This window comes from Mixophyes fleayi, chromosome 1, assembly GCF_038048845.1.
Source record: "Mixophyes fleayi isolate aMixFle1 chromosome 1, aMixFle1.hap1, whole genome shotgun sequence".
Taxonomy (NCBI): domain Eukaryota; kingdom Metazoa; phylum Chordata; class Amphibia; order Anura; family Limnodynastidae; genus Mixophyes; species Mixophyes fleayi.
The window spans coordinates 75,165,056-75,190,293 of record NC_134402.1 but is presented as its reverse complement, the minus strand read 5'-3'; the positions used below and the strand labels follow the sequence as shown (position 1 = coordinate 75,190,293).

Genomic DNA, 25,238 nt, shown 5'->3' with positions numbered 1-25,238 from the left:
TCCATTCCCTAGGAACTAGTGACAGCACAAAGGCAATGAGGCACTTCATTTTTTTTTTATTATTATTATTTTAGCTTTATGGTACACACAACAATCTGTAAAACTGTCTTTTCATTGCGCAATCTGTAAACAAAGAACAATCGAAACGTGATACACTTGACATAGTGACCATGTGCACAAAAGAGATGACTTGATTGCGATTGTTCAATCTGCCAACATGGTAAGAAGTTCTGGGCGATCAAAGTTTTCAAATGATCGCTAATCCTATTTCTGAATGATCTTTTTGATAAAGACATTGTTTACTATATTTGACAGATCTTCTTTAATATGATAGTATTAGAAAATGTGTTCAGTTGGCACCATGGGCTTATCACAAAGTAAGTGGCACATACTGCTGATTTGAAAACAGTGCTTTTCTGGGCACTGAATACCACCTGTCTACTCATAGAAAAATAAATAAATACATTTCAGTATCAACCTTTTCTCCACCCCAGGGTAAAAACAAGCAGCGCGATCCCCAAGCACAGTAGTGTCCTTCACATTTTTTTAACCAAACAAAACATTCTGACACATACACAGACCAAGGTAAAGCACCAGCTGCTGTCCACAGTATGCTTCATTGTGAGGAATAATTTGGAACCCAAAGAGCCCATGCATTGTAATGTATGATGCTTTAGCTCAGCTTTTTAAGGAGTTTTGGGAGCTTTCAGGATGAATTGGATAAATCAGGTTTTTCATAGGGGGCAATATTTATTACTTCTACAGCTTATTGGATACAATATTTTAATATCGGATAGACTTTAGATTATGAGATCTTGCATAATCAATGACAGCCATATGCTAATGATTTGCCTGTCCAGCTTCCAGTACAAAGGCATCTTCATACTACAGCTGTATTACCAACCTTTATCAGTCACGTGGAAACTGCTCTCTTTTATTCTCTAACAGTTATATGGGCTGGAAATATTACTCAATAAATACAATAATAATTTATTTTCATCTAGACATCGTATCAAGAGATATAATTCAGTCTGATTCGTAAGTGCTGTAAACGCACTGAAATGAGGCCTGGAAAGGCTCCGCTATATCTTCTCATAAATGACATCACATTGCAGATCACTGGCCACATCCAGATCCAAGAGGCAAGCCTGAAAGAGAGGACTAGTTAGGGTAATACTACACATAGAGGAAGAAATACTCCATATTGTGTGACACTTACTGGGCTATACACTAGTGTGCAAAATCCATCATTTTTTTTGCTTACGTGTTTTGAGAATTATAAGTAATAATGTATAGAGTATGATTTCATTATTGGTTTAAAAGACCCCGGATGATTATAAGTGTGATATTCTTTGACTAATGTATCTGTACATTCTGCATCTTTTCTTGAGCCTAGATATGAATGTATGAACAAATCGGTATACTAAAGGCATGGCCCACCCCCTAATATCATACATTCAATCACAGCCCACCAGGCCTCATGTACATAAAGCACTGCAGAATGCTTTAGTTTTCAACCACTGCGTCTGATTGGTTTGCTGACGGGAGACACCCCCACAAACTAGTGCACCTAGGTGGAAAAGTCTAAAGAGCTGGGACTGTGTAAAAGTGTAAATATTGCATCAAAGTCCAGCCTCCTGCCACTTTAGAAACACCCCTTTCATTAAACTGTTCTGTTTTCCTCCTTGATTTCCTCTAATTTATGACATAAATAAATCATGACAGTGAGGGGACATCACAACTTTTTATTTTAAAAATGTGCCACTTTTGTGTGATTACATTGGCCAAAGTGGGCCTAGTAATGTGCTTATATGCTGAAGTGTGACTGGAAAGGGCAGTGTGTCCCACTAAAAGTACAGGACAAGTACAGATCTCCATTCCTTTTTTTTTCTCATTGCAACAATCACACTCCATACAATAAAATATTGTGTTTGCCCTGCATAGGTTCACCAGTATGCCAACTCCATACTGTGTCTCGGTCTGTGGAAACGTCTCAAAATGCCGCCATCTTGCTCCACCTACATATGCACTTTGGTGGGAATAATGGTGACAGCTGGACCAAAACTGATGATCTACTGCACATCAGGTGTTTTGCACCCTGTAACTGACATCCACTTTGTACATCCGAACCATTTATAAGCTCATCAAAACACACACGTTATCACAATACACCTTCTAGGTCCTCCAACAGATTATTACCCACTTGCTCCAGCCACGACTGTCCACCTCTCTTGTATACTAAGAGGAAGTTGCAGTTGACAAAACATTGATTGTATTTGGGGAACACAAATAAAATGTATGTTTGTACAAAAAACTGCCTTATAATAAGTCCTACTGTCACTGAGGAACTTGGCTCCACAACAATTTAATGTAGATGGGTTTGGACCCCGGGAATAACAGTAGGTGAAGCAATTCAATCTCCAATTGAGATTTCTAAAAATGTAACCAATGGATTGGATAATTGAGTTGCTATAGATTGATACATTGGCTGAAACGATAAAGCATAAAGGCTTTATCGTTTCCGCCAGGACTGGAGTAATCCATCCCGTCACCTCTGCACAATATCCCCAATTTAAAACTTTATCAAAGGGGTATTTAAATTCCACCTCCAAAGATATCTGACTGCTCCCTATAGAATCTCCCTCATTAACTCCCTCATATGCCCCCTGTCATCAATAACACCTTGGCTGAATCCCTCCTATACCAATGGAGAAAATTGTGAATAGGTATCTCCTAGAGGAAAATCTCCTGTTAGTTTGATAAATATTAAAATGGTTAAGGAACAGAAATCTAACTGTTGCCGGTATTCGCGGCTGCTCTGCCGTCGTTGGCAGCTACCTCCGGATTCAGTGACGTCAGAGACTGGTGTTTCCCCAACAACTGCACTGCATCTGGCGGGATCTGCAGAGGAACGGATCTAAATCTCTTCCTCTCCTACCTTCTCCATATTATTTACTAGCCCCTGCTCCGCTGACATATCACATGGGGTGCGCACATGACCTGCGTGCCCTCTCACTGTACAAGAGGCAGACAGAAGATTCTGCCTCTCCAACTCAGCGCCAGTAGACAGAGGTAAGTGTTGGAGGGAGGAGGAGACTCTTACAGTAATAGGGGTGGAGTCTGGACTATTTATGTGAGGAAGGTTACTAATCATCATGGGTAGTGTGACCGGATGGGCATACTTCACCACCCGGTCTGTAGGGGGGAAGAGGAAAGAAGGGATGCTCTTCCTGCACAGTTTATCTGGGTTTTCTCCTCACCATCAGAGAATTCCGCTGCCACCACTAGACACAGCGAAGAGCTTACTTCTGGTGTAGGTGGTATAGCTGCTGCAGTGCCTCTTTGCTATGGGCTGGTTAGTACCTCCTGACTGCTTACTATGGATCAAGACTGCTGGGTAGCTGGCAGAGCATTGACACAGAGACGCTGGGTTCAACACAGACGGGCAGGGGAACGTATTAGAGTGTAAGCTCTTATCTGTTGGTCACAGAATCTTCAAGCAGTGATGTTTTATTGCTCAAGAGCCCTGACAAGGAGTTTTACACGCTATTTTGAGGTGCTAGCGATTCTCCAGAAGTTACAAATGTAATGATACACAACATGGTCAAACAGTGCTCTTTTTATATGGATTCTGACTCCTATGTTAGCAGGGAATAAAACAGCCCCCTTTTCCGCCCAGGCACCAAAGAGTCTGAAATATTACAAAGTTTAGCATCAGGATGTAATATGTTCTCTAAACTTAAATTTTAAATGCAATTTAGACTTAACAAAATTTACACCAATCTGTTATTTCCCAATTCACTTGCTGCCTACATTGTTCAGAGTTCGTCTATCTTTTTAACAAAACAGGATACAGATACCCCCTGCTGTGTATTCAAGGGCTTGGTCACTCACAGATGAAAATGGTCTAATTAGCATAACTGGGATTTCCTCTAGAAAAGTTTGAAAATCGCGTTACAAAATCGTCTCAGAAGTTACAAAACAAATTTCCTCCAACATTTGCCTATTGTATCAGAAATCAGTACATTTCTATTACAGAAAAATAACAGTATCAAAAAAATCTGTACAGTTGCAATTCTAGAAATTGGCACCTGCGCCACTAACTGAAATAAATTTCTACAATAAGTTATTTCTACGTGATCCAGCCAGAGTAGAATATATTATTAATAGGGACACTTTATCTGATGGTGGGAACTATTGAATTTAATGGTGGGGTCAAGGTAATACTCATTTAAGGTGGTGTGATTTGATTAATTTATGCTGGGGCTGCTTGGGGGCTATTAATTGAATGTGGGGCTGAGTTTGGGAGAAGAAGGACTATTTATTACATGATGATACTAATTATTTAATTTTGGGGCAGTATGGGGGGAAACATTTAATTATTAAATATGAATGCTACTTAATGCTAAAGCATTTTAGGGGAGAAATATTTGTATTTATTAAATGTGAGTGCCATTAATGTAATGTTGGGCTAATTGGGGGGGAAATAGGGGTATTTAATAAATGTGAATACTTTTAATTGAATGGCAGTGTATGTTGGGAGAATAGATCTATTTATGAATGCTGAATGCTATTAATTTGATAAGGCTGATTAGGGAAAATAGGTCTATTTATTAAATGTAAATGGCAATCGTATAATGTCAGAGCTAGTTCCAGGTAGGAAGGCCTAATTATTAAATATGGGTACTACTGATTTAATATCATGGCTGGTTGAGGGGAGGGGGGTCTAGAGAGATCAATAAATGCTACAATTCCCATATTTCTTGTGTCTATTCTTTTATCCAAAGAGGGCACTAGTCCAGGATCCCGACAAGCAGCAAGTGAGCTTAAGAAGTGACAGCAGCAGGTAGTGAAAGAAACTGAAAAAACAAATTCCCAGGAGCAGACAAACGGTAGTAATTCATAAATGTGAAATAAATTTGTGCAAACCATGTACCTAGTGGTCCACATGCACAAATGGATACAAACTCTAGTGAGCAAAATAATTGTGGGTTTTAGGAAACCACTATGGTAAATATACGGACTGAGCTAATTGCTTGAACCTTTTGTTTATATGACGTTATCAGTGCACTAATTACAAATGTATTTGGTTTTATTTTATGTATGGATCCAGTTTTATGTATCATATCTGCAATTTACTTTCCAATACAATGGAGTGCATGTGGACCACTAGGTACAAGGTTTGTACAAATTTATTTCAGATTTATGAATTACTACTGTTTGCCCGCACCTGGGAATTTGTTTTTAAAATGATATTCTGGGGTTTAGGGACCACTTCCCTCCATCTCACTCCCCTAGGCACCAATTATCACCCATACATTTTGTATAGGGAAGCGCGGGCCCCCCAAACACTACTGCGTATTAGGTAATGGAAGCAGCAAGAACAGGTAAGTGCGAGCAGGACGAAGGTGGGTCAGTGCCTAATTTGGGTGACTGTCCTGACTGCAGGGAGAGTCAGGAGGGATGTCCTGCTTCACACGGCTCTGCTTGTGAAGGGGTAGCTGTGTGCACCTAACAGTGACGCTCACAGCATTAACCATGTACTTAACTGAATGGGCGAGTATTAGAGAGCTGGCTGTCATTCGCTAAAGTGATAGCCATGTCCCTTGTAGGATGATCATGGCCACTCTAGCGGTGTGGCATGGAAACCCTTCTAAAAAATCCATGACAAACATAATAATGAAAAACAAGTAACAACTTACTTTTGTGTAGTAAGGCTTAGCAGCTGCGATGTCTTGTTTTATGCCCAAACCACGATGGAGGCATCTAGCCAGGTAGAAGTTGGCCATAGCTATTCCTTTGGCTATGTAGGCAGGAAGGCAATCCGAAGCCTCTGCTATCAGGTCAATGTTGTCATATTGTACAACCCTGTATAACAGTAAAATTCAAATTAACTTAGATGACACCAACAGTGAAAGTATAGAAAAATAGACTGCCTACCGTACACACACACAACATGTAGAAAATAATGTGTGTAAACATCAAATGCTAAACACATTTCATATCAGCAATACACAGAATAAGCATCTTAGACTGATAAACTTTTATATTATTATCATTATTTCCAGGACTGTCAATAGTAGAGGATCTCTGGAACTGGGCGTGGGAAAATGATCAGTATTGTTAGGAACAAAATGTAGAAAACTACACACTGAATTAAGACAGCGGGATTGAAAAAGTGGAGATGTTGCCTATAGCAACCAATCATATTCTAGCTGTCATTTTGTGGAGTGCACTAAATAAATGACAGTTAGAATCTGATTGGTTGCTGTAGGCAACATCTCCACTTTTTCAAACCCGCAGTTTAGTAAATCCAGCCCAAGGACTGCTCACTGCCTTTGCTGATAATTACCTGTTACTACATATCCTAGCAGGAGTGCACGTTTCCCTGCATTTACACCAATGTGCACCCAGGTGTTCACAGCAAAGGTTCCTGAATTTATCATGTATACATACACGTGTTCTTTATGTGTGCCCCTTGTCTGTACAGGATGCGTTAACCTTCAGTAAATGTATATTTAAATATGTCCCCAAACAGATAAAAATATACCAGGTTGTGTTCAGAGAAACACAGCACACGCCTGTAATTGCCTGTGTATATTATGTAACAGGGCTAATATAGGTACTTTTTCACCTGTATTTTCATTAGTTATTAATGACCTGTACTGATTTTCAGTAACTTATTTATAACAGCTTATTTGCTTTTGTTTTTAGTTGTGGGATATTGTACATAAGTGAATATCAATTGTATTTTACTATTTTTCTGTGTGCAGCACTTGGGTAATTTTTGAATACAAATTGTGGGATGCACAACATTACCAACAGGGGGCAGCACTCAGCAAGTATGTTATTTTACAGTGCCATGCATGAACAGCTGTAGCTAAGCTTCTTGTTTCAACGCTATCTGCACATAGCACAATTAAGGTTGAGAATGTGGTTGTAATTTATCCAACAGTGTCATGCTTTTTATGTATATTTGCTGATAAAAAAAGAAAATGTGGTTATGAAACGTGTAAGTAGACAGTATATGATAATACTAAACATCCCCTGACAGCAGCGAGATCTTACATCTTAGCCAGTTCAGCTGCTTTTGTGAACATCTTTCTGTGATAGTAGAAGCCGACCAGTTGCCCCTGTGCATATACGTTTCCACGCTCTGACGCTTCCTTCAGACACTCCATAGCAGACTGCAGATTCCTCTTTATTCCCTGTCCATACAGATACATCACACCAAGAGCTCCCTGTGACTCCAAACTTCCATTGCCACAGGCTTCTGAATGCCAGAAGAAAGCCTGTACGAGACCAGATGACAATGTGCTCACCAGCCGCGGCTGACATAAAACATTACGATAAACATGACAGGTGCTGATTTGTATGGGTTCAGGAAAATGCCACAGTTCATAAATGTGTCCTATCTAATGAATTTCAGTTTAATTATGGGACCTGGAATCTGTGTTTCTAGAAGTGGTAGCGCCACCTGCTGGTGGGTTTATAATTCACTGCAAATTTGGAGCATCTACATTTAACAACATTTATCATTTTTCAAGAAAAAACTTTTTAAATACACAGAGGGAAATACAAACCTACTAGTAAATATGGAAAAGCACATACAATAGGTTTAAAGACTAATTGGTTTTGTGAGAGGTGAAAGCAGCAGTGGCCCAAGTTGGACACGTCTCTATATAAAGCGGTGGAGGCCTTGTAGCTTCTGGATATCCATCCAGCTTGTAATGTTACAGGTCTAGTCTAAGAATGAAAGAAATCTCAGAAAGACATTGTGTAAAGCAGTGTTGGGCAACAGGCAGGGCAGGGCTGGCAAATTTTAGCCGGGGGGGGGCAAGACTTGACTCAGCAGCCTATTGAGAACATTTTAAAGGTAAAAAAAAGCAGTCCAAGATAGCCCACTAAGGGCCGTCCTGGGGGCATATGCCCCCCTGCCAATAGGTGGCCTGAATGAGCGAATGGGAGCAGCCAGCTTCCTCATTATGTGACCTGATCAGCACAACGCAGGGAGGGCACGCAGCACATCCAATCAGAGGAGAAGAGCAGAGTACAGTGTATTCTGCACTACATGCACTCCCTCCTTCCTCAGTGGGGAGGTGTGAGTGGCATGTGGTTGTATTTTGGAGCAAGTGGGGGTTATCTGGGGGCATGTTGTGATGACTGATGTGGGGGTGCTGAGATTATGCCATTTCTAGCTGTGAATACCACAAAGGGATGTATATGCTGGAGATAGTTTTGTGCGAGTCTGTGAAAGCTACGAGCAAACTCATGGGTTGTATCTATCTCTTTACCTGGTCTCTGCCATATTTTTTGTCCTCTCTGCAAGCAAACTACATGCACCATCAACATACAACTTCTAATATGACCCCCTTTCCCCCCACAGATAACTTTTTCTTCTCCTGAATTTCACACTTTTCTTCCAGCTGCAATAACGTGAGCAGAGAGTAATCATAGGACCAGGCTATTGCCTTGCAGTGAAGTAGGTCATGTTGGAAGCGAGGTAGATAAGTAGAAGCACTCAGCACTTTTTTGCTAGTGATAGTGTGATGACATAATGCAAATCACCTTTTTCAGATTGGTGTTTGGAGCTTGTGAATAGAACATTCCCAGCACACTCTGGGCCTTCACACTGGCTTTGGGGTTTCCATCATCAGCAGCAATAAGCCACCACCTAGAGTGAAAAGAAAGTATATGAATAACATGACCTGGTTGTTCTCTAAGCTTCTCAGAAAAAAATAATGACCTCTCTGCTTCTTCGTCAGAGCGAGCCATCCCATAGCCTTCAAAACAGGCTCGTCCTAGATTGTAGGCAGCTGCGTATTTCATGTGTGCAGCAGGAGAGCTGCTGGAGCTGACGATTCTTTTCATGTACTCCACTCCTCTCTTCTGATCACAGACAAATGGAGAATAGTGTTACTATAATAGTCATTCATTCTTCACGTTACTCAGGTGACTGTGTAACATACATGTGTAAATATACATAACATACATCAAAGTTATTAGCTTGTAATGCAACAGTGTTATGTTGGTGTAAGTGTAAATCAACAGATCTCTTTAATGTCTTTGGAGCAGATGGTTATTTTCTGGTTGATACCATGTGTCTCCAGTAGATGGCAGTGTTTAAGTGTTACTTAGTTTGGGAAGGCAGCTACAAATGGTAGATATCAAAATATAATTTGTATGATCCTTGTTTAATTTTACGAGCAGGGACTGGCTGGACAATTTTAGCCCGGGGGTCAAGACTCGGCTCAGCAGCCTATTAGGAACATTTTAAAGGAAAAATAATGTAGCCCTGTGTGTTAAGAAATTTAGACTGTAAGCCCCAATGGGGCACGGACTGATGTGAGTGAGTTCTCTGTACAGCGCTGCGAAATTAGTGGTGCTATATAAATAAATGGTGATGATGATGATGTAGCCCTGTGACCCAGCCCATGGTAGCCAACTATGGGACTGGCCCTGGGGGCGCCCCCCAGCCCCTGATTATTAGAATGAAACCATAGTTTGTCACTGAGAAGTTATTTCATAACTATGTTGTCAATACATTAACTATTACATTTACAATTGTATTATAATAGCGGGAACCCAGGACAAGACGTATCTGTTGGCAAAAGGGACTTGTACTTACCTGTTATCATTCTATTTCCTGATGCACAATTTAAGGTTTTTGGCAATTACATTTATTTTCTATTACATTTTTTTGTGTGCAGCTCGAGAATTGTTTAATTAAGGCTTATTAACATCAATCTATTTTTAATATGGTTCTTTAATGTATATGTAAGATGCAATAGAAATAGGACAAATAGTTGTTAGTGGTGTCACTTTCCCCGTTGTGTTCTAGAATCTTAGCACTGCGCAGCATGTTCTATTCTACATGTACGACAGAGCCATTATTGTAAACGGAAAGGTGTAATTACTACTGATCTGTGAATTACAATACACTTGTGAGAGACAAAAGAAACTGATTGGAAAAGTTTTATAAATACGTAGTAGTGAGATCTATTCACGTACATGATCACTATCCACAAACATCACTGCAAAAATAACCCAACAACTGTGATCAACAGATTATGTGGACATGTCTATAGGATGCAGAGAAAGAGGGGCGTAATTAGACATTTGTAGAACCCATAACATTTTTTACAAGAGCGGCAAAAACATGTCGGTTAATTTAGAGAACATTGTCTTATTTCTTTTTAGAAATGTGTTATACTTTTCACATGAATTGGTCACTTTCATCATCATCATCATCTATTTAAATAGCGCCACTTATTTCACAGCGCTGTACAGAGAACTCACTCACATCAGTCCCTGCCCCATTGGAGCTTATAGTCTAAATTCCCTAACATACACACACACAGAGAGACAGACTAGGGTCAATTTAATAGCAGCCAATTAACCTACTAGTATGTTTTTGGAGTGTGGGAAGAAACCCACGCAAACACAGGGAGAACATACAAACTCCACACAGATAAGGCCATGATCGGGAATTGAACTCATGAACCCAGCGCTGTGAGGCAGAAGTGCTAACCACTAAGCCACCGTGCTGTCCTAACTTTAAACCAAAATCTCAATATAACTGTTTTCCCTTCAGTGTATATGATTTATTGCAGTAAGTCGGTATATTTGTATAGCAATAAATAATCACAAGATGTCACAGACACCTCATATCATATTGTTGAGCCAACAATGGTATAATTACCCAAATCCAAAACGCCAGAAGCCTTTGTTGTTCAATATAATAATAATTAAAAAAAAAAAAAAGAAAATGTCCCAATAGGTGCTAAGTAAGGCTCAATAACAAAACAGCTTTTCTAAATATTATGACAGTAAATATATTCCTAATGTTAGGAGCATTAAAGAAATGGCGTATATGACTAGTTAAATTTACTTTGACATCTGTATAACTCACATTTAAAGCAGGCTATACATTGAGGTGCATTTTGTGTGTGGGTCAATACATAGTCTGCTTCCAGCAAGTAACTCCCTGATTGTACCCCACATGCTATCTTAATGCATTAATCCACACACTTACCTGTGTAAATGGGTACAAACAAATGTCATTGCTATTGCGGGCCTACTTTGTAACTGGACCATAATGATCATCACCAAAAGGAATAGTTCAATTTTATACATCGGACCAGAAACCGATATATCTATATATTTATGTTTTAATTTATAGATTACAATATTCAACAAAAAAAAAACCACAGAAACTGGAAGTAACTGTTTATATTACTGAAATATTTCAAACTGATTTGGACTTCTGCTGATACGTACTTGATCTTCAGGAGTTCCTAGACCATCATAGTGCATCACTCCAGCCTGATATAGAGCCTGATAATCCTCAGCTTTAATCTTCTCAAACTGCAATAAAGCATCTTCATACCATCCCTACAAGACACCAAAGTAGAGAAGCAGAATGAAATTACGCTGCTCGTTGTGTCTATCTCTGGAGCGGAAAATACAAAAAAATGACATTTGGAGTTGAAGTAATAAGGAGCCAAAACAGAGTAAAATATATTACAACTTAAGAAAGCAATGCAAATTTCTCATGATGAAAGAGAAAAGGGGGAACTATAGAAATGATGAAATGAATAGAAAGAAACCAGAAGAAAATAGTTAGGGAAGTATAACCTAATCTCATCTGCAGTGAAGCTTTCTGAAGGAGATGCAGCAATAAGAGGTCATTCACACACATGTGCTGGGAAAATGGGTAAAGCGCATAAAACTAACGTGTGATTTATACATGGCTTTGTGATACATTCGCCACGCGTTTCTCAGATGTTGTGCTTTTACCAATACAACCTCGTTAATGAATGAGCAATAGGTCAATGCACCTTCTAAAATTTAAAATACACCTGCAAGGGTGGTAAAAAAAAAACCATTCATCCTATTTTTAATGTGGTTCTCAGGTGTCTGTTAATGGGAGAAAAACACATTAACAGTGAGTAGGTGTGAACGATCACTAAATGCAGGCTCCAACTTGGGCACGTGGCCACAACATGTTTTAGAAAGCCTATATCAGGGTTTTAAATAACATTCCTAATTTTTGCAAACAACATTCATAAAATTAGAATTTACTTTTTAATCAAGATAAATATAAAAAAAAAATGTATATGGCTAGTTAGATACTTTTTTTAACTTCAATAGTATTTTTATTATTAATTTTTCAAAAATTATGGGGTACAGAAAGTAGAAAGGGATGGGGGGGTAAGGAAAGGACACTAAATTAAAAGGGGGAAGGGTTGAGGGGGTACATAGTGGGGGGAACACATTAAACAATTCTGCTGTTAAACCATATTGAACACATGAGGGAGGGAACATAATAGGTTCCCTTCCAATTCGTGAAAGTTACACTAGTCGAATGGTCACCAGGGAACTACTAATAGGGACATTGGGGAACTTCGCTAAGTGTAGGAGATGCAGGTAGTAAATCAGTCTATTCGGTCTGGACGCGCTCCCTCTCCGTCCGTAACATACACATGCCAGCTGAACCTCTTCATTATCGGGGACGAGGTGGCAGTGGAGTAGGGCATCCCCTCTGTCTCCATTTCAAAGCTGAATTGCACCTTGGCCACTACTTTCGATATAGTTAGATACTTTTGACACCCATCTGATTAGTATTTCATTACTGATATTCCTTCCACATAATGGAAATGTCTTACCTCTTCAAAGTAGAGTTGCCCAAGAAGGAAAGCTGGCATATTGGCCCCTTCCTTAATTCTTCCTTTTAAATAACATTCTGCTAATTCTAGTAATTCAGCACGTCGATTACCTGACAGAACAATGGGTACAAACATGTGTGAGTTCTATTTCCTGTTCCAATAAGTGTTTGTAAAGTTTACAACAAGAAGATTATGTACAGACTTTAGCATAGGAGACAGAGGTCTTAGAATATATTATAATATTAAAGTCAGAGCAATAATTACTCACTACTCCATATTAGGTGGGAAAATCAAACAATAACTATTCCAAACATTAACTAAGATGTATACATATATAATATATATAGTTGTTTTTTTTAATGTTATCTTAGTCTAAGCGAGATTAATATTAATTGTTTACAATTTCCCCCATTTTAGCGATAGCCTGGCTGGAGGAAATCTGAAATAACTTTAGAATGAGTATATTTAGGCACCTATGCTATAGCTTTATTTAGTAACGTCTCTGATGGACACTTAGGAAGTTTCAGCGGAGTAATCAAATCTATCATATAGTAAATGTGCATCCAAAATGTACAGACTATAGGAAACCTCCTGTAAATATGGTACTTGGTGCCCTCCTGACCACATTCACCAACCAGAAGGGATAATTCTATACCAGGGAACCATAGCAGAACCTTATTGCCATCTACATGTGAAACATTAAGCGAGCTCCTAAAAGAGTAGCATACCAAATCTTCAACCAATTCTCCATTATCAAGCTCTCTCCACAGTCTAACTTCTAACACATACTTGCCAACTCTCCCGGAATGTCCGGGAGACTCCCGCATTTCGAGTGAGTCTCACGGACTCCCGGGAGAGTGTGGCAATCTCCCGGATCTCCCCACTTCCTAGTGAAGTGGGCAGAATTAGGTCCAAAACGCTGCGATTCACCGGGAATCGCGGCGTTTGACACGATTTTCGGGGCCCTGCCCCCTGCACGCCCACCTTCCCCGGCAGGCTCCCGGATCATACTTGCCATAAGTTGGCAAGTATGTTCTAACATAGAGGACAGTTTTGGACTTGGCGACCTTAAAATGCATAGAATGTAAGGAAGCACCGGTCCTCTTTAAACTATACCTCCTTCCAGTGCCTCTGGCATGGTGAGCTAATCCTCGGCTTCACCTGTTAGATGACCTCTGGATTGTAGTGCAGGATGCTGCTGTAGCTTCTCCTTGCTGTCCCTTAGAGGCTATGTGAAATGTAACACCAAAATAACCGCACTCACGCCATTCTCATACTGAAACGGTATCTTTATAAACGCTGGTAGCAAAAAAGTATAAAGAATGAGAATGTTTAGGCAAATCAGCTGGAGGCCCAGGTAGATTTGAGCCTGAGACATGAAAAAGCAATAACTGAATTTCTTCGCTCGCAAAGTCAAGGGGGTATATTTACTAAACTGCGGGTTTAAAAAAGTGCAGATGTTGCCTATAGCAACCAATCAGATTCTAGCTGTCATTTTGTAGAATGTACTAAATAAATAACAAGAATCTGATTGGTTGCTATAGGCAACATCTCCACTTTTTTAAACCCGCAGTTTAGTAAATATACCCCAAGATGTTTTTCAAAATGTGGGAGAGCTACTTTTACTCACTTCAACCTGATATTAAGACAGAGAATTATTGATGTTTCTTTTCAACATCATGGTATGAATTGAGAATTGTGGCTGACGACCATCCTATTTTCCTATAAGACGGGGGAGGGAGGCTTTCCGGTGCGGAAACACCAGATTTTATTGTATCTTTCATGTTAACCTGCTGTTCATGTCTAGTCATTTTTTTTCCCATGAGGTCTACACACAGACACAAGTACACTGAAAAATTCCAGACTATCTTTGTAACATTGTGTCAGGTCTTATTTACCATCATTTGGATTCAAGGGTGTACTCCACACAGATAAAAAACGTTGCTATCTCCTACATCTATGCTACCGACATTTTGCATTTTCATGTAGTGTTTAGTGATATTTTTATGCTCTCTCCCAGGGCTTTATAGGACATACATACTGGACAACGCACCTTCCGCTAAACACGATGTGGTCCTCTTTGAAATAGAACACTAATATTTCCTTCAGATGCAGAATTTGCACTTGATACCCAGCTGCCAATCAACAGTTAGCTTTTATCTGTCTAATGTAAGTTTATAGGTTTTATTACAGCTGATAGTAGTAGCACTGTAATCTGGTTATGTACGGTTTTCTGAGCATTTATTCCTGTTTATATAGCTATTATTCTTAACCACATTTTTATGTTGTTCCTATTTAATAATGGGTATGAGACATAAACCATCTATGAATGTTAGAAATATATGTATATTTGCATTCATTTTGCATCATCTGACATCCCTGTAAATAGCCGGTCATCATACTTGAAAGGGATGAAAGTTTAGGCTTGTAACAAATATAATAAATATAATCCCCTTCAGAGTGATGTGAAGGTAATATGGACCAAAACACAGCCAGAAGGTAATGCAGCCGGCAGGAAACTGATGATACATAAAGAGTTAAATCAACTGTCTAATCTCAGTCTCAGTTCTGCACTTATAATAAAAGACAGTAAGTGATTAATGATATGCTCTGAACTGACACGTTTTGGGATGTGGGACAGACTTTAGCAAAAGAACTTCCTGTTATTTATATTATGCTGAGGTAAGACATTACAATTCACCCTCTAGTACAACACTTGTTTTACCTGAAGATATTTCACCTTCCACCTTCTCCAGAGGGAAACCAGGCATCTGGCTGACACTATACAAGATGCCTCCTTCTCGTCTCTTGGACAGAGACTCAGAGCTCAGTTTCTTCATTCTCCACACTGTGAGAAACAAACAATAAAATGTGCAATCAACTAAATCACCATTTTCCCTCCAAATTCCAATTATAGCTATAGGAACGTTTACCCAGAATGCTTGGGACTCTCTAAATATGGTTTTCCTTGGGGAGGGAGAGAGACCTTCTTTATCAACAGTATGCTGCTCCTGTGCTCTGTCCTTTATTTATGCTTCACGTTAATGTTTGTTCTATAATATTACTGACAAAATTTCTCACTTTCTCCTCCCCTCCCTTCCCTTCTCCAAACTAGCATCCCATATTCCGGTATTGGAAATTATATATAAGCTATATCTATGTATAATTTTATATATATATATATATATATATATATATATATATATATATATTTTTTTTATTTTTTTTATTTTTTTTTCTCTTTTTCATTGTTATTTATTTCACTGTATTTTTTGTATTTGTTTGAGTACAATGATTTATTATCTGTTCCTTTCCCTCTGAAAAATAATAAAAATAAAAGGTTTTTGTTCAAACTACAAAAAGAAAATGGTGTTGCTCAATCATTTGGTATTAATTTGTTCTAAAGTGCTAAGAGTAGCTAAAAAAACATAGAAAGAAGCAAAAATCCTGCATCACTGAAACACCCATAAATAAGAATCTTATGACTGAGCGCGACAAGAAGAGTGCTGAGGGGTCTAGTTTACTCATCTGTAGTAACAAAGAATGGCTGATCGTGAGTGCCAGGGCTGAAGGGCACCACACATGCCAGCTGGAGCACCTTCGTCCTGGGCTGAGGGAGCAGAATGAATATGTCGACATTTACACCATTACCATTTTGGTGTCAACAGTATAACTATCGACATCTTCACCGTCGCCATATCGTACCCAACACCCTCTGCTCTGGAAGGTTGAAAGACAACGTACAAAGAGAATGAACATAAACAGTTCATATAAACTGTATCCTACAGGGTGACAGGAAACGTGTTTACTTTAAATATCCTGTATTTTACCCATACACCAGTGACAATACAAAGAAATGACAAACAACTTACATTAGGAAGAGAATAACAGGTTATAAAACCAGATCCATCCCTATCCACCAAAGGGAGAGTGATATACACCGAACAGAGACAACATTAAAATCACCTGTCTGAAAATAAAATTCTGAGATGCGTCACCTCAGCACAACTACACGAAGTAGAAATTAAAACACTTCATTGGGTTTCTATCAGGCACAAAATATATCCCAATTTTGGAATAAGATCCTATCTTTTCTAAACTCAACTTTTGGGATAACATTTAATAAATTTTATTCTACACGGGGTCCTTATATAGTCGTTACCCACAGATACACAAGATAATATCCTTAGGGTGTTTGAATCCACTACCTGATCTCTCTATAGACAATTAGGCACTGACATGTAATTTTTCTTTTTTCATTATGACTTTCAATTTACACTAATCCCATTAGATCTTAATCAGTAGAGCGGGTTGTCAGATTGTGTCCATATTCTTTGGTAATCTTCTTCACCTTCTCATTGATTGGACTTGCCATTTCATAATACTTATACTCCTTAACCTTTTGGGGTTTTATATATATATATATATATATACACAAGTTAACCCGTGCATGATACTCATGCATTCTAGTGAAATCAAGCTACTTAAGGTGTTAAAAAGGTTCTTGTCATGCATTTGGACCATAGCCCAGGCCTCAACCACCAACCACTCCCCACTGTCACCCCCGGCAACCACCAACCACTCCCAACTGTCACTTCTCCTTCAAGAAATATATATATATTTTTTTTAAATCTTTATAAACACTTTTAACAATTAACAAATTAAAAACATCTTAGTATACCAAATTTCAGCCCTTTCTGAATTTTTTTTTCCACACACACTAAGAATTTAGTAGGTCAGCAGGTGGCGCTGCAGCTTGGTTTTATTTTTTCCACACACACACACACAGACAGACTAACACACGCCACTAGACATTTATATTATAGATTATATATATATATATATATATATATATATAAACACCTGCCCAATATTGACTTGCTGTCAGAATCACTAGGTGGAATTGATGATACCTGCCAGCGGTTGACGCTACTGAGTACTGAGGTGCAGAGTCTAACACGCCCCTGGTTTTCACCAGGAACCCCCGCAAGGAGGTATGGACTACGCTGCAAGGGACGTGCAGGTTTCGGCCCTCAGTATCAGTCAGCTGGCGAGGTAACAATTGAGGCAGTGGTGAGAGCCCACCAGGATGCAGGATGGAAGAGTAGTCAGCAAGCCGGGTTAAAACCAGAGGAACGGATATAGCCAAATCAGAAGCAGGAGAATGGTCAGGAAGCCGGGTCAATACCAAATATCAGTCTAAGCCAGAATCAGGAACCGAGGAGAAGTCAGGAACAAAGCCGGGGTCAGAATCCAAATAACAGCAACACAGGAACAAACGCTGGAGCAAGGCAGAAGACCAAATACTCTGGCACTAGACATGTGTCAGAGGCTGCCTTATATACCCTAAGGTGCCTCCTGATAGGGTTAGGGAGATTTTGGCGGTAAGACATGCTGGCTGCAGACAGGTGAGCAGAGATAGCGTCCCGCTGCTAGGCAACAGGACGTGGTTGCTTGGAAGCTGCAGGCGTCCGTCTCCTGCACCAAGTGTCAGTGCGGAGACGGTGCCTGACAGTACTCTCCCCTTTCTTCTTTTTCAGGGCTTGCAAGGTCGCCTCTCTCTCCTTCTTGAATTTGGCCAATAAACGAGGGGCATGTATCTCTTGTACATCGATCCAAGATCTCTCTTTGGGGCCATAACCCCTCCAGTCAACAAGATATTGGTGGCGACCCCTGGAGATCCGGAAATCCAGAATCTGATTGATCTCATATTCCTCCCCATGATCAGTCTTTATTGGGACCGGGGGTGGGGATCTTTTGACAAATCTGTTGAGAACGAGGGGTTTAAGTAGAGCAATATGAAACACATTGGTAATCTTGAGTGATGGAGGAAGGAGTTTGAATGTTATGGGATTTATAACTTGAGTTATTTAAAAAGGTCCGATATAACGGGGTGCGAGCTTCATGGTGGGAACTCGAAGTCTTAAATTCCTTGTGGATAACTACACTTTGTCCCCAACTCGAAGTCTGGGGACTAGTCTACGGCGACAATCGGCGCTAGCTTTGTAGCGGCGGGAGGATTCCAATAATTTGGACTTCGCCCGAGACCATATTTGAGAAAAGTCCTGAATGAGATTCTGCACGGCGGAAGTGCTGAACCAGGTTGGGAAAGTTCAGGAAGGAGAGGGTGAAACCCATAGGTAAGAAAAAATGAAGATGAACCAGTAGATACATGCACCTGGTTATTATGAGCAAATTCTGCCCAACACAAGAAACGACTCCATTCAGCCTGATTACCCGAAGAGTAGGTCCTGAGAAATTGTCCCAAGTCTTGGTTGACCGTCTCCGTTTGGCCGTTGGTTTGAGGGTGGTACCCTGAGGAAAACTTTAGTTTGACCCCCAACTCTCTCCAGAACTTGGACACAAACTGTACTCCTCTATCCGAGATAATATCCTGGGGACAGCCGTGAAGACGGAAAATCTCCTTGATGAAGAGGTTAGCAAGGATAGAAGCCGAAGGAAGTCCCTTGAGAGGTATGAAATGTGCCAACTTGGAAAATCTATCCACTACCAACCAGATAGTATTGAATCCATGGCTAGCTGGTAAATCGGTGACCAAATCCATAGAAATACTAGTCCATGGTCTCTCTGGAATAGGAAGTGGTACCAAGGGTCCTGCAGGAGACTGCCTAGGTGTTTTGTGTCTGGCACAGATTCCACAAGCGGCAACATAGGCCTTAACGTCCGCCCGGATAGAGGGCCACCAATAATGCCTAGAAATCAACAAGAAGGTCTTCTTGACACCCGCATGCCCGGCAAACAGAGAATCATGGGCCCACTTGAGAGCCTTAGGCCGAAGCCTGGAAGTGAGAAAGGAGCGACCAGGAGGAGGAACATTGGTTGAAGTTCTGGTGAGGGCCACAAAGGTAGTAGGATCCAAGATGGTTCTGGGGGTGGGGGTGGGTTGAAGATCTTTATCATCAAATGACCGGGAGAGAGCATCCACCCTGATATTCTTAACCCCAGGTCAAAAGGTCAAAATGAGATTAAAACGGGCAAAAAACAAGGACCAGCGGGCCTGACGTTGGTTCAGACACTGAACTGTTTGCAAGTACGTTAAGTTCTTATGGTCCGTGTAGACAGTAACAGGATGCTCAGCCCCCTCTAGCAAATGTCTCCACTCCTCTAGTGCTGTTTTGATGGCCAATAACTCTTTATCCCCGATACCATAGTTTAATTCGCTGGAGGTAAATCTTCGAGAACAGAAACCACAGGGATGAAACTTTCCATCGGAATCTTTCTGTGAAAGAATGGCTCCTATGCCAATGGAGGATGCATCAACTTCAACAAAGAAAGGCCGAGACAAGTCTGGTTGTAGCAAAATAGGGGCGGAGGAGAACGCCCTTTTTAATGACTGGAAGGCACTGAGGGCTTCGGCAGACCATGATTTTGCTGCTCCCTTGCGGGTGAGAGCAGTAATGGGAGAAATGAGAGTTGAAAAGTCTTGGATAAAGTGCCGATAATAATTGGCGAAGCCAATAAAGCGTTGGATCGCCTTAAGGCCCAATGGTTGTGGCCAATTGAGAATGGCAGCCACTTTCCCAGGATCCATGGAAAGACCAGCACCGGACACAATATATCCCAGGAAGTGGACCTGAGAGGCTTCAAAGACACACTTCTCCAGTTTGCAGTAAAGGTGGTTGGAACGTAGTCGAGAGAGAACCTCCTTGACGTGACCTCTATGGGATTCTAAGTCTCTGGAGAATATAAGTATGTCATCCAGATAGACAACGACTGAGAGATAGAGTAGGTCTCGGAAGATGTCATTAATGAACTCCTGGAAGACCGCTGGGGCATTGCATAGGCCAAAAGGCATCACCAGGTATTCATAGTGGCCATCCCGAGTGTTAAAAGCGGTCTTCCATTCATCGCCCTCACGAATCCTAATCAAATTATAGGCGCCCCTCAGGTCTAGTTTGGTGAATATTGTGGCACCTTTGATCCGATCGAATAACTCGGAAACCAGGGGTATGGGGTACCTGTTCTTTACGGTAATGGCATTGAGTAGTCTGTAGTCGATGCATGGTCTTAAAGAACCATCCTTCTTTACAAAACAAAATCCTGCACCGGCAGGTGAGGAAGATTTTCTAATAAATCCTCGTTCGAGGTTTTCAGATACATACTCGGTCATGGCTCGAGTCTCAGGGATGGACAGAGAGTACGTTCTGCCACGAGGAATCCTTTCTCCAGGAATAAGTTCAATGGAACAATCACAAGGACGGTGGGGTGGAAGAGTCTCAGCGGCAGTCTTACTGAAGACATCCACGAAGGCAGCGTATTCCGATGGCAACCCAAGACTGGGTCTGAGAGCGTGACATCTAATAGGTAGGTTATTGAGGCATCGATCAGCGCAGAGCGGACCCCAGGAAGTAACCTGAGCATGATGCCAATCAAATTGGGGTGAATGGTCCCTTAACCCTGGTAGTCCTAATATTACCGGATTAACAGTCTGTGGAAGGACTAGAAACGAGATCCATTCAAAATGGAGGAGACCAACTTGCAGTCGGATCGGCGGAGTGGCCTGAGAGATAGATCCATTGGCCACTCTGTTACCATCCACCGCTGTCAGAACCAAGGGTTGCAATAATGATTCCAGGGGGAGATGAAGGTTAGCTGTTAAGGATGCAGAAATAAAGTTTCCAGCTGCCCCTGAATCCACAAAGGCCCAAAGGGAGACCGGACCCTGGGAAGAATGGATGATGATGGGCATCAAAAAGTCTGTCTTGTCTGGGGAATAAGGGGAAGATGTACTCAGTCCTAGACCGGCTTTCCCGGCACCGACTAGGATCTGGCATTTCCCCGGTCTCTTGGGACACTGAGATAGAATGTGAGAGGGGTCAGCGCAGTAGAGGCATAGATGGTTTTTAAAACTTCGTTCCCACTCCTCGACAGTTAAACGCGAACGCCCGATCTGCATGGGCTCCTCAGGTAGAATTGGTGGGTTCTGAAAAGTGGAGACCAAACATGGACTAGCCCGGCGAGATTGTTCTCGTTCCTGATTACGCTCCAAATACCGGATATCGACCATGATGCATAAGGAGATCAGATCATCTAGGGTAGCTGGTAAATTCCTGGAGACCAACTTGTCCTTGATCCGATCTGTCAGCCCCTGCCAGAAGGTAGCTTTAAGGGCCTCATTATTCCAGTTCAGTTCAGAGGCGAGAGTTCTGAACTGAATCGCGTACTGACCCACGGGAAGGCTTCCCTGACGTAGCCTCAAAATGCTGGAGGCCGCAGAGGCAACTTGACCAGGCTCATCGAACACTTTTCTGAAGCTTTGTATGAAGGAGGATGGATTTTGTAACAGGGGGTCATCATGCTCCCATAGAGTTGAGGCCCAGGCAAGCGCTTTATCCGTGAGTAACGAAATAATATATGCCACCTTGGCTCGTTCTGAAGAAAAATTCCCTGGTGATAGCTGGAACTGGATAGCACATTGGTTGAGAAACCCTCTGCCCTTTCTCGGAACACCACCAAATTTTTTGGGAGGTGGGATGCGAATCCCTTCAGTAGGATTAGGTGCAGCTGCAGCAGGAGAGCTGACAACGGGGGGTGCGGGAGCAACAGATACTCCGGGAGGAGTCAGGGTTCTCTAGAGGGTATCCATGTGCGTAGCCAGTCCCTGAAGGCATTGCAGGAGCTGAGTCTGGTTAACCTCTTGTTGATCAACTCGGCGAGTCAGGTGCTGCAGGAGGTCAATAGCAGAGAGATCACCGGTGCCGTCGGCATTTGACATGGCCAGAGTATACTGCCAGAATCACTAGGTGGAATTGATGATAACTGCCAGCAGTTGGTGCTACTGAGTACTGAGGCGCGGAGTCTAACACACCCCTGGTTTTCACCAGGAACCCCCGCAAGGAGGTATGGACTTCGCTGCAAGGGACGTGCAGGTTGCGGCCCTCAGTATCAGTCAGCTGGCGAAGTAACAATTGAGGCAGCGGTGAGAGCCCACCAGGATGCAGGATGGAAGAGTAGTCAGCAAGCCGGGTCAAAACCAGAGGAATGGATATAGCCAAATCAGAAGCAGGAGAATGGTCAGTAAGCCAGGTCAATACCAAGTATCAGTCTAAGCCAGAATCAGGAACCAAGGAGAAGTCAGGAACAAGCCAGGGTCAGAATCCAAATAACAGCAACACAGGAACAAACGCTGGAGCAAGGCTGAAGACCAAATACTCTGGCACAAGACATGTGTCAGAGGCTGCCTTATATACCCTAAGGTGCCTCCTGATAGGGTTGGGGAGATTTTGGTGGTAAGACATGCTGGCTGCAGACAGGTGAGCAGATATAGCGTCCCGCTGCTAGGCAACAGGACGTGGTTGCTTGGAAGGTGCAGGCGTCCGTCTCCTGCACCAAGTGTCAGTGCGGAGACGGTGCCTGACACTTGCTTTTCCAGCACATCCTACAGATGCTCAATCGGATTGCGATGTGGGGAACTTGGAGGCCGAGTCAACACCTTGAACTCTTTGTCATGTTCCTCAACCCATTCATGAACAATGTTTGCAGTGTCGCAGGGTACATTATACTGCTGAAAGAGGCCATTGCCATCAGGGAATACTGTTGCCATGAAGAGGTGTACTTGGTCTGTAACAATGTTTAGTTAGGTGCTATGTGTCAAAGTAACATCCACATAAATGGCAGCATCATAGTTTCCCCAGCAGAACATTGCCCAGAGCATCACACTGCCTCCGGTGGTTTGCACTCTTCCCATAGTGCATCCTGGTGCCATCTCTTCTCCAGGTAAACAAAGCACACGCAAACAGCCGTCCACATGATGTAAAGGAAAACGTGATTCATCAGACCAGGACACCTTCTTCCATTGCTCCATGGTCCAGTTCTGGTGCTCACATGCCCACTGTAGGCAAGCTGCGATGGGCTGTGTATAATGACACCTTACTATCATAGCCAGCATTAATTTTTTTTCAATAATTTGTGCTACAGTTGCTGTTCTGTGAGATTGGACCAGAAAGGCTATATCCCACCCCTAGACAGGTGCCACTGTAACAAGAAAATCAATGTTATTCCCTTTACTTGTCTGTGGTTTTAATGTTGTGGCTGATTGGTGTATATTCCTGCTATATTGCCTGCACATAGCCCCACAATGTGAGCTTCCCCATCTTCATCTTGTAAGAAAGGTTTCCATCTTACGCAGCAAACAAAGAAAATATTTCTTCTTTGTATGACAGCTAAAGCAATTAGGTATAGAAATAAAATGACAAAATACTCTTTCTGGACAGGTACAACATGGCAGCTTGACATTATTGAACCATACATGTGTCGCAATGTTCTGTGAGATAAGAAACAAGTTGACCCCTTCTACTCTGGGAGTAGAAGGGGGCATCTTTGGGAGTCTCCCGGACATTCCGGAATAGTAGGCATCTATGAGGTAACATAACATTTTTACTACTAATCAGGTCTGATTACTGTACCCCAATTGTAAAGCGCTACGGAATATGTTGGCGCTATATAAATAAATGATGATGATGTAGTTGTCACCAACCTCTATAAGCTTGTAAAATGAGTTTGGTTGTAACAATTCATTATGACTTTTAGAAACAACAATTAGCAAGATGTGATAAACATTAATTCCTTCTCTGTTGTACCTGCACTAAACCTGAACCAATGCAGACAAATATATAATGTGTTACTTACGCAGAAAGCCTTTAACTCAGTGTTTACACTATTTGATAAGTATTGCCTAAAACTGTGCTCCAGCTTTATATCACCAGATGGAAAGTCAGGCCAAAACTGACATTATAAAATATTAGTATAATAATAATAATAATAATAATAATAATAATAATAATAAATATTATTATTATTATTATGATTAACTGTAATTGTCTCTGGGACTAAGGTGACGGCTCTAAAATTATACCATTTAATCCCAGCTGGACAAATTTAAAATGTAATTCCCCCTCTCTGACCTGCACACACAAAGTTGGAACTAATTGGTCTAGTTAGACATTAACGTCACGTGGCTCTCCAGATATAAAGGAACTGCAAAGCATATTGTCCTCAGGCTAACAGGACTTGTAGTTCCACCCCAGCTGAAAAAGCTACACGTTCTCCATATCTGGCAAATACACTATAATAATATACACACCTTCTTCCTTCACGACATACAACCAATACAACTTCTCAATATAAAGTATCTAACTGTCTGCTGCAGAACTTCTCAGGTCTCTCACCCACGCGTGTCTGCCAGGCAATAGGTCGAGCTGTGTCACATGGGCGCTATTTATTTGACCGTTCCCTAGCAACCCTTTGTGGCGTTTTCTTGTGTGACATAATAATGGATTGTCCAGTAACCGGGGATGATGCTCCCGAGATGCTGCTGGTCACTGGGTTATAAGAACAGAGGGCTGTATCTAAGCTCGAAGGAATCTTTCTCTCAAGGCTGCTGGACGTTGGATGAGTACTCCTAGATTTCTCTGTCTGTCCCTGCTGCATTTTTCATTGATTTCACATTCTGTGTCTTTCTCCCTTTCGTATAGTTATTTTTCCCTTCCTTATTCTCTACCTCTCCTGTCTTTGCTGCTTTATATTTTTATTTTATTTTATTTTTTTCCT

At 41.4% G+C, this 25,238-nt stretch overlaps 1 protein-coding gene across 1 annotated transcript; it reads right to left on the bottom strand.

The window, feature by feature from the left end:
• Positions 1-36: 36 nt before the first annotated feature.
• LOC142104672 (LRP2-binding protein-like) lies at positions 37-24,863 on the bottom strand. Its single transcript, XM_075189482.1, has 9 exons — positions 24,772-24,863; positions 15,394-15,516; positions 12,669-12,778; positions 11,281-11,394; positions 8,747-8,889; positions 8,569-8,674; positions 7,069-7,292; positions 5,703-5,868; positions 37-1,148 (listed from the first exon to the last, which is right to left on the bottom strand). The coding sequence occupies exons 2-9, from the start codon at positions 15,506-15,508 to the stop codon at positions 1,083-1,085; spliced, it is 1,044 nt and encodes a 347-aa protein (XP_075045583.1). The 5' UTR covers positions 15,509-15,516; positions 24,772-24,863; the 3' UTR covers positions 37-1,082.
• Between the last annotated feature and the right edge of the window lie 375 nt (positions 24,864-25,238).

Excerpts from the sequence above, each read along its gene's own strand:
- LOC142104672 (XM_075189482.1), bottom strand. The coding sequence starts at position 15,508 with ATGAAGAAACTGAGCTCTGAGTCTCTGTCCAAGAGACGAGAAGGAGGC. Across the intron at positions 12,779-15,393 it reads GGAAGGTGAAATATCTTCAG|GTAATCGACGTGCTGAATTA; the intron begins GTAAAACAAGTG and ends TTGTTCTGTCAG. Across the intron at positions 7,293-8,568 it reads CAAACACCAATCTGAAAAAG|GCTTTCTTCTGGCATTCAGA; the intron begins GTGATTTGCATT and ends GGTCTCGTACAG.